At 40.0% G+C, this 13,678-nt stretch overlaps 1 protein-coding gene across 1 annotated transcript in view; it reads left to right on the forward strand.

The window, feature by feature from the left end:
- LOC118797380 (NACHT, LRR and PYD domains-containing protein 12-like) overlaps positions 1 to 13,678 on the forward strand; it is a 30,507-nt gene that overhangs the window by 2,230 nt on the left and 14,599 nt on the right. The window contains exons 3-8 of the mRNA XM_036556721.1: positions 110 to 499; positions 2,499 to 4,526; positions 8,073 to 8,246; positions 8,552 to 8,725; positions 8,983 to 9,156; positions 11,132 to 11,305. Coding sequence (XP_036412614.1) covers positions 110 to 499; positions 2,499 to 4,526; positions 8,073 to 8,246; positions 8,552 to 8,725; positions 8,983 to 9,156; positions 11,132 to 11,305 — 3,114 coding nt within the window. The remainder of the gene's footprint in view (positions 1 to 109; positions 500 to 2,498; positions 4,527 to 8,072; positions 8,247 to 8,551; positions 8,726 to 8,982; positions 9,157 to 11,131; positions 11,306 to 13,678) is intronic.

Here is a 13,678-nt window from a genome sequence, read left to right on the forward strand (position 1 = left end):
CTGATTAAACAGAAAGAGGAAATCGTGACTTATGATCAGAGTAAATGAGTCTTAGTGAAGAACATAATTACTCAGCACTTTAATCTCACTGTGGATAAACTTTTCTCAGAGTGAAGCGTGCAGGATCTCCAGAACCCAGCTGTGTGTCTGTGAAGAGTGACCAGTCTATGGAGGAACCTCTTAAACTCAGCAGAGGAGAAGGAGAACCCAGCTGTGTGTCTATGAAGAGTGACTGGTCCATGGAGGAACCTCTTAAATTCAGCAGAGGAGGAGAACCCAGCTGTGTGTCTGTGAAGAGTGACTGGTCCATGGAGGAACCTCTTAAACTCAGCAGAGGAGAAGGAGAACCCAGCTGTATGTCTATGAAGAGTCACTGGTCCATGGGGGAACCTCTTAAACTCAGCAGAGGAGGAGAACCCAGCTGTGTGTCTATGAAGAGTCACTGGTCCATGATGTTACCAGCACAGTCCAGTGGAGGGAGAGGATCCTCTGACTCAGGGTAAATATCTGCTACCAGTAAACAGCAGCTCTGACAGTGAATCATTGTAAACATATTCCTGGGCTGTAAAGGTTAGAGTTTAGGTTTCAACACTGGAGCTGTTAGTAGAAAGGAAGTTTATGCTGTGGTAACTGCAGATGTCAAATCTGCCTGGTGGGCAGTGTGATGAAGTTTTATTGTTATTTTGATAAACTATGTAATTTTACATTTTATTTACCTTTACATTTGCAGTCATTTATAGTTTATTGATCAGGAGTGGACTCAAAGGGTGATCAGTGCCATTGTAGCGTGAGTCATGGCCGCCTCTCTGGCCACTGTTGTTAATCAGAGTGAGGTCACCCAGTTAATTACTGTTTACAGTATTAGTACATGTGAGCTGTAGACTGAGTTCCATCTGAGGTGAATCCAGTGCTGAGTGTTACATAGACATAGACTGACCACTCATAACATCACCTTATACTGTCTGGTGGAACGGGAAAATTCACACAAGCAGCTGGTGAAAAAGCAAGACTTCAGCTTCCTGGAGAGTTGAAAGGCCTGATATGAGAAGGTTTCTCTATTTCCACTTTACAGCTGAGTAACATTAACTTGTTGGTTCTGTGAAATGGCAAAAATAAGTCAGTATTTTGTCCTGTTTGCTAATGTTTGTGATGGCTAATCATAATTGCTGCACCATTTAAGGTGAAACAGGAACATTCAAGCAAAATGCTGTTAAATTCAGCCTTGTAGTTTTAACACTGGTATTTTTGATAAGGAGTTTTAGCCTATCAAAATATCATACCTAGAGGTTTTATTTACGGGTTTACCTGTAAATAGGCGCTACGGGAGAACATTTTGATAAGGTAGCACAGTGTCAAAGTGTTCTCAATCCCCACCTCCACCCCATATCCTCCCTGTTCCTCAGTACTACTACAGCTATGAAGGTCCAGCCTTCTAGCTACAGGCAGAACCTGCCCAGAACTCCAGCCCAAGTTCTCAGAGTCCACTCCCCCTCCAATCAGTCTCCCCACATACTACCACCAGGCATGGCCTGAACTCACGAACTGATGTTAGCCTGTTCAAGTAGCCCATGATGATGCCCTTTAAAACTGGGGGTTTATGGAAAATGGAGTAGTTACTGAGGAAACAGTTTAGTCAGTGTTCATCTGTGTTCTCTCCATATGAGGATCCTATCAAGTTCCAGTGTGTCTCCTTTAGTCCAGCGTGCAGAGCCTCCTCATCCTGGTCTGTCCACTTTCTCAGGGTTGTGATGGTAACAGGCAGCCAGTGAAGTGCAGGTTATGTTATCACATGTAATCATCATATCACATATAGTAACATAAAACTCATATAATTCCACTGGAGTACTTGGGGGTCATCTATAAAAACATTTGCTTACATATTTAGCTCAAATGTTATGCAATAAATGATCAGAAGATTATTATGGTTATGTAAATTATTGATGTTTGTCACTGTGTAACAGTGTAGTACAGGTTATCAGCCATCATTAGTAAACAAATAACTCATGGAATTCCACAGGAGTACTTGGGGGTCATCTATGAAACATGTGCTTACATGCAATTTAGGGCATTAACATTATGTGTAATAATATTTTGTGACATTACCAAATAAAACTCCAATCATGTCACAATTGCTGACTTGTGAATATTGGAAAAATGTGAGAAGTGTATTTTTTTTTTTTGTAAATATATAGAAAACAGTGCATGTTTATTAACCTTTAACCATGAGTAGCTACAGGAATTCCCACACATGCAATATTTAAATAAGACTATTAATGCTATATTACAGTTGTCTATGAATATTTGTTCTTATTAGTTTTTGACTGGAAAAATCAAATGTGCAATACATTTACCATAAAGATTGTCCTGGGAGTCTGAGGTCAACCAAAAGAAACCTTTAGTGATAAAAAATCTCAAGTCAATTATAATAAATGATCAGAATATTATTCTGGGTATTTGTGTTAATGATGTTTATGTTACTGTGTTTTGGTCCTGATTAGGCAGCACTCCACACAAACAGCACTGCAGACAAACACTCTGGCAGATATTCACCAATCAGTGGATGACGTCCTTCACAGAGTCTTAGAGAGACACAAAACCAGCATGAAGAACAAGTGCGAGAGCTTATTTGAGGGAATCAGAACAGAAGAGAATAAAACCCTCCTGAACAGGATTTACACACAGCTCTACATCATAGAGGGAGAGAGTGAAGGAGTGAATGAAGAACATGAGGTTCTGCAGATGGAGAAAACATCCAGGAGACGCGTACAAGACTCTCCAATCAACTGCTTAGACATCTTTAAACCTCTACAAGGTCCTGAAGGAGAAACACTAGAAGAGAACATTAGAGCTGTGAAGGCTGACAGTCTCAGACACAAAGAAAGAAAAGAAGATAACAGACCAAAAGAGCCAGAGCTCAGAAGTGTTCTGACTAAAGGCATCGCTGGAATTGGAAAAACTGTCTCTGTGCAGAAGTTCATTCTGGACTGGGCTGAAGGAAAAGCCAATCAGGATGTAGAGCTCATGTTTGTGCTTCCGTTCCGGGAGCTGAACCTGATTAAAGATGATCAATACAGTCTTCATGGACTTCTGTGTGACTTCCATCCTGAGCTCAAAGATCTGGACCCAGATATTTATGATCAGCTCAAAGCTGTGTTTATATTTGATGGTCTGGATGAAAGTAGAATTCCACTGAAGTTTAAACAGTGTGAGAAAGTATCTGACATCACCCTGACATCATCAGTGGGTGTGTTGATGACAAACCTCATCAAAGGAGAGCTGCTTCCCTCTGCTCTGATCTGGATAACCTCCCGACCAGCAGCAGCCAATCAGATCCCTCCTAAATACATCAAGCGTGTGACAGAAATTCAGGGATTCAGTGACCCACAGAAGGAGGAGTACTTCAGGAGGAGGATCAGTGATGAAGACCAAGCCAAGAGAATCATCTCCCACATTAAGACAGCGAGGAGCCTCCACATCATGTGCCACATTCCAGTCTTCTGCTGGATCTCAGCCACTGTTCTTCAGCAAATCATCAAACAGCGTCATACAGAAATCCCTAAAACTCTGACTGAAATGTACTCACACTTCCTGCTCACTCAGACAAACATGAAGAACGAGAAGTATGAGGAGAAAAAGAGGAGAAACCCAAAGAATCTGCTGGAGTCCAACAGAACCATTCTTCTGAAACTGGCTGAGCTGGCTTTCAAACAGCTGATGAAGGGCAATGTGATGTTTTATGAAGAGGACCTGAGAGAAAGCAGCATTGATGTCACTGAGGCCTCAGTATATTCTGGGATTTTCACTGAGATCTTTAGGGAGGAATGTGTGCTTTACCAGAGGAAGGTCTACTGCTTTGTTCATCTGAGCTTTCAGGAGTTCCTGGCTGCTGTTTATGTGTTTCACTGCTATGAGAGCAAGAACATGGGAGAGTTGCAAATTTTCCTGCAGGATGATCATGATTATGAGAGTACATACATTGAGAGCAGTGACACTGAGAACTCTGAGAACAGAAACAGCAGTGAGACAAATAAGAACAGATTGCAATCTAATTATGTTCCACTTGATGAGCTGCTGAAGGGAGCAGTTTATAAAGCTGTAGAGAGTCAGAATGGACACCTGGATCTTTTCCTCCGTTTCCTGCTGGGCATCTCAATCGAGTCCAGTCAGAGACTCCTACAGGGTCTACTGGACCACACACAGAGTAGCTTGGAAAAAACTAGAGAGTGCATCAAGACACTAATAAAAAGAGAAAATAAACAATATCATATCTCAAATGACAGATCAATCAATCTGTTCTTCTGTCTGGCTGAAATGAATGATCATTCTTTCTACAGAGAGCTTCAGGAGTATCTAAAACCTGAGAAACAACCAGAGGTGAAGCTCTCTCCTGGAATGTGTTCAGCACTAGCCTGCTTGCTTCTAATGTCTGAGGGGGTTTTGGATGAGCTGGACCTGAAGAAATACAACTCATTAGAAAAAGGTTATAGCAGACTGATCCCAGCTGTGACTGTCTACAGAAAAGCTCGGTAAGTATTATATCTACCTTAATATAACATATAAATACACTGGGGGAAAAAATTGCAGTTGAATAAGTCAAACATATAAACAAGTTAAGCTATAAATAAAGAACAATTTGATATAAAGGTGTTGTACTGCAGACTGGGCAATCTGAGAAGGGTCAAAGAATGGAATTTGACAAAACACACTACTCGCACAATTAAACAGCTACCTTACATAACCAAAAACAAGAAAGAAAACTGTACCTGCTACTTCATGCTAAGCTGACAAAACACAATAGAGGTGGTACCTGCCCTTAAACTAGCCTGTTTAGACAATGATGTACCTATAAATGTAAATGTAGGTGCACACACAGACTAACCTGTCCAATCTCCTAGGGGAGAAGCACCAGTTTAAAAGAATTGAGAGCCAGTCCTACCAGGCATTACAGACTAACCAACAACAAATGGTGCAGTCACTTTAGAAGTAACAAAGGCTAACAGAGGCTAACAGAACCAATGTGGTAGAGGGCTAAACAAAGCTAGTGGGGACTAATAGAAGTGACAAGTCTTTAAAGCTAACAAAGCAAACTGGTAAACAAGCTTCTAAAGCTGGTTAAGGCTGAAGCTGGCCCTGCTAGCATGGGCTGCAAGATTGTAGAGCTTCAATCTAGCAAGTGCTACAACTAGCAGGACTGTAAGATAGCAGGGGCAGAAGTGAGCAATGGCTGTACGATAGATGGGACTAAATCTAGCCATGGCTTTATATATATATATATATATAGTGCTAAAAATGCTGATGTCACAAGATGCCCAGGACTGACAATGCATTCTGCTGCACTGCTTTAAAGACTTAGCTCTGCCTCTTGGAACTCTGCAAGGTGACAAATGATGTCCTTGAGATAGTGGTGATTGATATATCAGATAACCTAGGAAGGAAAGAGAAAGCCAAAAAAACAGGAGAGAAAGCAACTGAGAGGGAAGAGAAAACAAACACACATGTACAGACACTGACACACAAACATGTCAACATATTTTTATTTAAAATATTTCCAATGTTTCTATTCACATTAATTTTGATCAGACATTGATACTAACGCAATAAAACTACACAGCTAAAAAACTTTCCAAATATTCCAAACTATAAAAATGATGTGCAATAAATTGAAATGATTTAGGAAAACAGTATTGAACACACTAACTGAAATTCATATAACACTTGTTTTAGGACCTTTTGTTGCAATGACAGCTTCAAGACACTTATTGTATGAAGATACAAGTCTCTCACAGTGTTCAGGTGGAATGTGGCCCATCTTTTCACTCAGAAAGTCTTTAAATCTTTAAGACTTCACGGAACCTGCTGGTGAATCTTGATCTTCTGTAGCAAACTTCAAACAAGTTTCAGCATGAATTTGATGCCAGCAATACATTTAAAAAAAGCAAAGAATTTGAGGATTTCATCATTGACATTACAAAATATCATTAAAATATTTAGAAAATCTGGTGAAATCTCTATAGGCAAGAGAAAAGTCCAAAAACTAACATTAGCTGGCCATGATCTTGCTGCTCAGGCAGCTCTGCATTAAAAACAGACATCATTCTGTAGTGGAAATCATTACATGGGCTCAGGAAACCACTTCTGAAAACCAGTGTCTGTGAATATTGTTCATCACTGCATCCACAAATACTAGTTAAAACTCTACCATGCAAAGAAGAAACCATATATAAACAGGATCCAGAAACTCCACTGACTTCTCTGAGCCTGAGTGTATGCAAGATGGATAAAGACAAAGTGAAAAAGTGCCTTGTGGTCCAAAGAATCAAAGTTTGAAATTATTTTTGGAAATCATGGATGCTGCGTCCTCCAGGCTAAAGAGGAGAGGTACCATCCAGCTTCTAATCACAGCACAGTTCTGTCACCTATTGAAAACATGTGGCACTCATGAAACAAAAAGTATGACAAAGGAGATATTGAACTGTTGAGCAGCTGAAATCCTATATCAAGCAAGAATTGGAAAATATTTCACTTCATCAAATTCAAAATGGGCATACATTTTTCAAAACATACATTTTTCAGACTATTTTATGATATTGTCTTTGTACAATTTTAAATAAATATAAGGTTTACATATTTTGCACATTACTGCATTATGTTTTTATGTATATTTTGCACAGCATTCAAAGTTCTTGGAAATTGAGGTTTGTGTTGATTTTGTGGTGTTATTTGGATTATTGATTTACTGGAATGTCCCAGTTAAAGCCTTTCAGAGGTAGCCAATATCTGCTGGTGTCTCCTTACTCTGTGTGTGGTCAATATAGACCTATAAAGAATCTGCTGGGAAAAGACACATCTGTAGTTGCTTTACATTTCTTTTATATTGGCCTGACAGTAAAAATGGGCTTTTTCATCTGCTTAGATATTTTGTGTGGCCATTTCCTGATTTGTGCAGCTCAATAACCTTATTTTGCACATCATTGCTGTATTATCTAGTTTGCTCGGGGATATACTTCAGTTTCCAGATTAAAAAAAAAACAAAACATTTCATAAATTGTTTGTTTCAGTCATTGTACTTCAAATGAAGATTTTTTCAATGTTTTGAATTAAAGATCAAAGTTAAACAATGAAGAATGTTTTTTTTACAACCAACTTACACCAGAAGTGTCAGCATTTTTGTCACGCATCCGCCGAGTGCCTTGTTGGATTCGGACTCGATCTCCCAGAGTCCTCTGGGAGATCACCTGACTTCCCCACAGCCAACCGATGAAGATAGACAGCCGGACTCAAACTCCCAGAACACTCAGGAAGGTCACATGACTCCCCACCTGACCCCAAACTCATATCCGCGTTCACAATCTCCGGAATACTAATCAATGTCACCTGTGTTTGATCATATGTCTACTTAGTGTAGTATTTAAGCCCGGGCTTTAGACTAGGCCAGTTGCAAAGTATTGTGTCTGTCTTTTGTGATCTACTGAGCGTTTATTTCTATATCTGATTATCATGTATGACCTTTGCCTTGTTTTTTGACTTTGTCTTTTGCCCTGCCCTTTGGATTGTTTACCTGATTCTGGATTTTGGACTCAGACCCTCTGCTTGTGTTTTTGACCACGTTTTTGCCTTCTCCTGTTCGGACTGTTTGCCTGGTGTATGTTTGTTTTGTGTTTTGTCGGCTTTCTGGAATTGATCCCTGCCTGTTTCTTGACCACGAAAGTGTACTGCGCTTTTTCTAGTAAAGCCTCCTTTGTAGTTTTTATCTGCGAGCGTCTGATTCTGTTTGACTCGTCACAATTTTGAAGGGCACTATATGTCTTGCTTCATGTAGAGCAATTGGGAGAATATTTAAAGGTTCAATGTCTTTCTGTTTGGATAGAGTGTAGTTTATGAAGCAAACTAGTGAGATGTGCAGTACTGTGGTAGTTTGGAATAACAATAATTATGGTTGTTGTGTTATTCATTAAAAATGGGTACACTTTGATCAACTCATTCAGCATTCATAACACATAATTCCTGTGAAAATTGGTTTCATATGCCTTGTTTTAACTGTCCTGTATTTTGTTTTAATTATTTATTTGCAGACTAGCTGGGTGTAATCTTTCCAAGGATTCATGTGAAACTCTCTGTTCTGCTCTACAATATGTAAATTCCTCTCTGAAAGAGCTGGACCTCAGTAGCAATGACCTGCAGGATTTAGGAGTGGAGCTGCTCTCATCAGGACTGAAGAGTTCACACTGTAAACTGGTGTCACTAAGGTGAACTTTCTCAGAATTCCTTCCTGAATAGAAATAAGATGAGCTAATAAGGCACAATAAATTGTGGCCCATCTTTTTACTCAAAGTCTTTAAATCTTTAAGACTTCACGGAACCTGCTGGTGAATCTTGATCTTCTGTAGCAAACTTCAAACAAGTTTCAGCATGAATTGTCAACATGATGTACTAACAGCAAATTTGAAGATTTTCTGATTGAAATGTTAGAATGCTATTGTATTCAATACGATACTTTTCTTATTCTTTTACACTATTCGTTCTTTGAGCACAGTGTAATATCTGTTTGCAGATTAGCTATCTGTAATCTTGGTGAAAAAGCTTGTGAAAGTCTGGGATCAGCTCTACAATCAGCAACCTCCTCACTGTTAGAGCTGGACCTCAGTAAGAATGACTTGCAGGATTCAGGAATAAAGCTGTTGTCTACTGGACTAAGGAGTTCACACTGTAAACTGGAGACACTCAGGTGAAATTTCTGGAAATTTGTTCTTAAGTGGAAAATAAGATGGAAATATGCAATAAACTGTTAATGTGATGTACTAACAGTATTATTTAGGATTTTCTGTGTTATTAAAATTATACTGTATCTCAATACTAAATTACCAGTAATATAAAACATGCAAACACATTTATCTAGTGTGTTGTCTAAAGAATATGATATAATTGTGCTGTCAGTGTATTCAGAAATCTTTCTTTTACTAAATTTTAATATCTTTTTTGCAGACTAACTATCTGTAATCTTGGGGAGAAAGCTTGTGAAAATCTAGGATCAGCTCTACAATCTTCAAGCTCCTGTCTGAAGGAGCTGGACCTTAGTAACAATGACCTCCAGGATTCAGGAGTGGAGCTGCTCTCTGCTGGGCTGAAGAGTTCACACTGTAAAATCAAGACACTCAGGTGAGCTTTCTGTTTTTTTTCTTGATTGGAAAATAAATAAAGCTAGTAAGACACAAACTGTTAACATACATATTCACCAAGGACACCTATATTATTCACATTATATGTGTTAACACTGGGCACCATTATCAGTAAACATGGCATCAATTTCCACTGCTATGCTGATGACACACAGTTACATATATCAAGCAAACCAGATGATAAAATTCAACTTAGCAAGATTGAGGACTGTGTAAAAGACATAAAAGACTGGAGGTCAAGTAACTTTCTCCTACTCAGATAAAACAGAGGTTCTGCTTCTTGGTCCAAATGCTGATAGAAACAAACTGTCTAATTTAACACTAAAACTTAACAATTTCTCAGTTGCATTAGGTTCATTTGTAAAAAAAAAAAAACTTGTCATCACAATAGATCCTGATCTGTCTTTTCATGTACATATAACAAATATTACTAGAATAGCTTTCGTGCATCTCTGCAATATTGCTAAATTAAGAAATGCTTTGTGCCTACAGGATACAGAAAAGCTAGTTCATGCATTTATTTCCTCAAGTCTAGATTACTGTAATGCCCTGCTGTCTGGATGTTCCAGCAAAAGCCTTAACAACCTTCATCTAGTCCAGAACGCTGCAGTCAGAGTCTCACAAGAACCAGAAAGTTGGACCATATCAGCCCAATTTTACCAAACCTACACTGGTTGCCAGTTAAATTTCACATCACAAAATTCTTTTACTGACATATAAAGCTCTAAACGTACTTGAACCCCCTCAGTAACTGAGTGCAATTCTCTCACACTATGAACCATTATGCCTACTTAGTTCACAGGGTGCTGGCTTACTATTAGTACCTAGAATTAATAAAGTTACATCAGGGTGGAGAGCCTTTTCATACAAAGCCCCCCAGCTTTGGAATAATCTTCCAATCAGTGTTTGAGACTCAGACACAGCCTCAGTTTTTAAGTCTAGGCTTAAAACTTACTTGTTTAGTCAAGCCTGGTAATTGGTAATTAGCTTTCCCTGTTAGATAAAAGATGCAGATCTGGGGGTTCATGGACATAGAGTATTATGGTAAACTGGGAGTGCTGGTGCTGTCGTCCCACTGCTCTATGCATTCACTCAAGTTTGCTGACAGTGGAGCAGAGGGGTGCTGACATCTCAGGGAGCCTCATGTGTCTGTTACCTTTCTGGTATGTCCCTTTTATTTGGGCTGCAATAACTAGACCTGCCAGAGTCTGTGCTGCTGTTAATACTGTAATCTGTGATCAGTCACTCTTTACAGAACTAACTCTGTTTCCTTTTCTTTGCCAACTTGAACAGTTCCCCATCCTGTGCAGTCTGATGCTGTTGCTTCTTCTGCCTTGATCGGGTGCCCACTGCTTGCCAGCCTTGTGGACTGATTCAGCCCTCTGGACCAGTTTGACCACCTTTGAGATTCACGCAGTACAAAGCTGTGCAAACCTCACCTTCATGAACTGACTCTCTTGATGATGCTGCTGCTGCTACATAAACTCAAACTATCTAATTAACCATTGCTCCACCTGTTTTTCACTTTTTGTATTTTAATATTTTATACTAATGCTGTTTGCTATCTGATGTCACCCAGAAGAGGATGGGTCCCCATTTTGAGTCTTGGTTACTCTCAAGGTTTCTTCTTCTTGCTCTTAGGGAGTTTTTCCATGTCACTGTCACTAATGACTTGCTCATGTGGGCTTGGACCTAGATTTTTCTGTAAAGCTCCTTTGTGACAACAACTGTTGTAAAAATCACTATATAAATAAATTTTGACTTGACTAACATGAAATACTAACAGCTTTATTTATCACTTCCTGTGGCTTTAGAATACTGTTGTGACTCTCTAACCCTACTGGTAAAATAAAAATGCCCAGATACCTTTTTTAGTGTGTTATCTAAACAATATGATGTACTTTTATGTCTATTCAGAAACTCTTCATTGAGTACACTGCAATCTCTGTTTGCAGGCTAGCTACATGTAATCTTAGTGAGAAAGCCTGTAAAAATCTGGGATCAACGCTACAATCAGTAAACTCCTGCCTGATAGAGCTGGACCTCAGTGACAACGAACTGCAGGATTCAGGAGTGGAGCTGCTCTCTGCTGGAGTGAAGAGTTCACACTGTAAACTAGAGACACTCAGGTGAGATTTCTGTAAATTAGGTCTTTAGACCTTTAGTCCAGTGTTTTTCACTTATGTAGAGATAAACTTATAAAGTTCAGCTAGTGTGAGTGTGGGAGGGAACAGTTTGATTGAGGATAAATACTGAGCAGGGCAGTTTTATTGCTACAAGCAGGATATGCATTTATGTCTAAAAAATTAAGGTGGCAGAATTTTGTAATGACATGACACACACACCAACATCCCAACATCGATCAGCATGCTATTATCACAGTGTTGTGTTGATCTTTGCGGCCCTAGCACATCGTGAACATAACTTGTTATATATGATCATGCAAACCCATTTGACATTGACCCCATACTTGATCTAACAGCAGTAGGTATAATTTTTCTCCATAAATCTCCACTATTTAGCCTAGAACATGCAAGAAATGCTTTAAATAGCTAACTTCATAAAGTCCACTCTGGAACTTTTGTAAGAGCATAGTGGATACATTTTAGTGACTGAACAGATATTAGATCAGCACACTACTATTGTGTTATCAGTTACAGTGAAACTTTACCCAGGAAATCTAAATGTTTAAGTATTTGTATATTTTGTGAAAAGTAAAAACAATTTATGAAATAGATAGATACTGTAGATAGATAGATAGATAGATAGATAGATAGATAGATAGATAGATAGATTTTTATTGATCTGAAGATCTCTGCAGTAAGGAGACTCGATCCTTACAGCAGAGGGTAAGAAAGATCTCACATGGCGCTCTTCAACACATTACAGCTGTAACAGTCTGCACTGAATTAGCTTCTCTCTTTATCCAGTGTAGCATGTCCATAGAACCTTAGTGCACCAAAAGATGGCTATAGATGGCTTTGGCCTCTCTTGTACACCATGAGAGTGTTACACCTCCAGTCCAACTTGTTGTCCAAGTGCACATGCAGATACTTGTATGCCCCCATCACCTCCACATCAACTCCATCAATGGTGACTGGTGACAAGGCAGGTTTGGACTTCCTTAAGTCCAGTACCATCTCCTTAGTCTTACTGATGTTTAGCTGCAGCTGGTTCAGCTTACACCAGTCAACAAAGTCCTTCACCAGCTTCCTGTATTTCTCCTCCTGTCCGTTCCCCATGCAGACCACAATGGCCGTGCCGTCTGAGAATTTCTGCAGATGACACGACTCTGTGTTGTACCTGAAGTCAGAGGTGTACAGGTTGAACAGGAATGGAGCTAACACAGTCCCCTAGGGTGCCCCAACACTGCACACAGCCTTATCTGAGACACAGCTCTGCAGTCGCACATACTGAGGTCATCCAGTCAGATAGTCCATTATCCATAAGTTGATAGATTCATGCACCTTCATCAGCCGTAGCTTCTACCCTAACAGCACAGGCTGTATGGTGTTGAATGCACTGAAGAAATTGAAGAACATGATCCTCACAGTGTTGCCTGATGTGTCCAGGTGAGAGTACATTCTGTCCAGGTAGATAACTGCATCATCCACTCCAATGCCATCCTGATATGTAAACTGCAGAGGATAGAGAGCTGTTCTGACCAAAGGTCTCAAATGAGCTAGCATCAGCCTTTCAAGTGTCTTCATTAAGTGAGATGTCCGTGCAACAGGTTGATTGTCATTCAGTGCTATCGGTTGCCTTTTCTTGGGGAGAGGAACCACACAAGATGTTTTCCACATAACTGGGACTCTCTTCAGGCTGCAGCTCAGATTAAAGATGCTGAAGAATTCCACACAGCTGCTCTGCACACAGTTTCAGCACCCTAGGTTCAATGCCATCAGGTCCCACTGCTTTGCTGTCTTTGCTCTGTTTTGTCAGTTCCTTCTTCACATGATTAGCAGTGAATGTACTATCACTGGACATTCCAATTTTGGGGGGTGGCTGAGAGGCAGCCATTGAAGTCAGTGGTTGCTGATGGTCACAGGTGTGAATGGCTGTGGTGGCGGAAGGAGAGGCTGTGGATAGCCCATGGCATAGTTGTGTGGGTGTGTTAATCTGCGTAGGAGACAGATGCAATGGAGCAGGAGAGGAGCCATTGTCAAACCGCACAAAGAATTGGTTTAACTCATTCGTCCATTCATGCTTACCCTCTTCTGGAATTGGTTGAAGCTAGTGATGTGTTTTAGGCATCTCCAGACATCACAAGTGTTGCTCAGCTCTAGTTTGTTTTACAGCTTGGACTTGTACTCCTCTTTGGCCTTCTTAATTGAGGTTTTAAACTCTTTTTGTACCCTCTTCATTTCCTCCCTGTCTCCTGCCATAAATGCTTTTATTCTGGTTCAGTGACTTTAAGTCACTGGTGACCCAGGGTTTGTTGTTGGGATAGCATCAGCCCCAGTAAGGACATCTCAGCTCTGCTGGAATCACTGGCCGCTGCA

This window comes from Colossoma macropomum, unplaced genomic scaffold (assembly GCF_904425465.1).
Source record: "Colossoma macropomum unplaced genomic scaffold, Colossoma_macropomum, whole genome shotgun sequence".
NCBI classification, from domain to species: domain Eukaryota; kingdom Metazoa; phylum Chordata; class Actinopteri; order Characiformes; family Serrasalmidae; genus Colossoma; species Colossoma macropomum.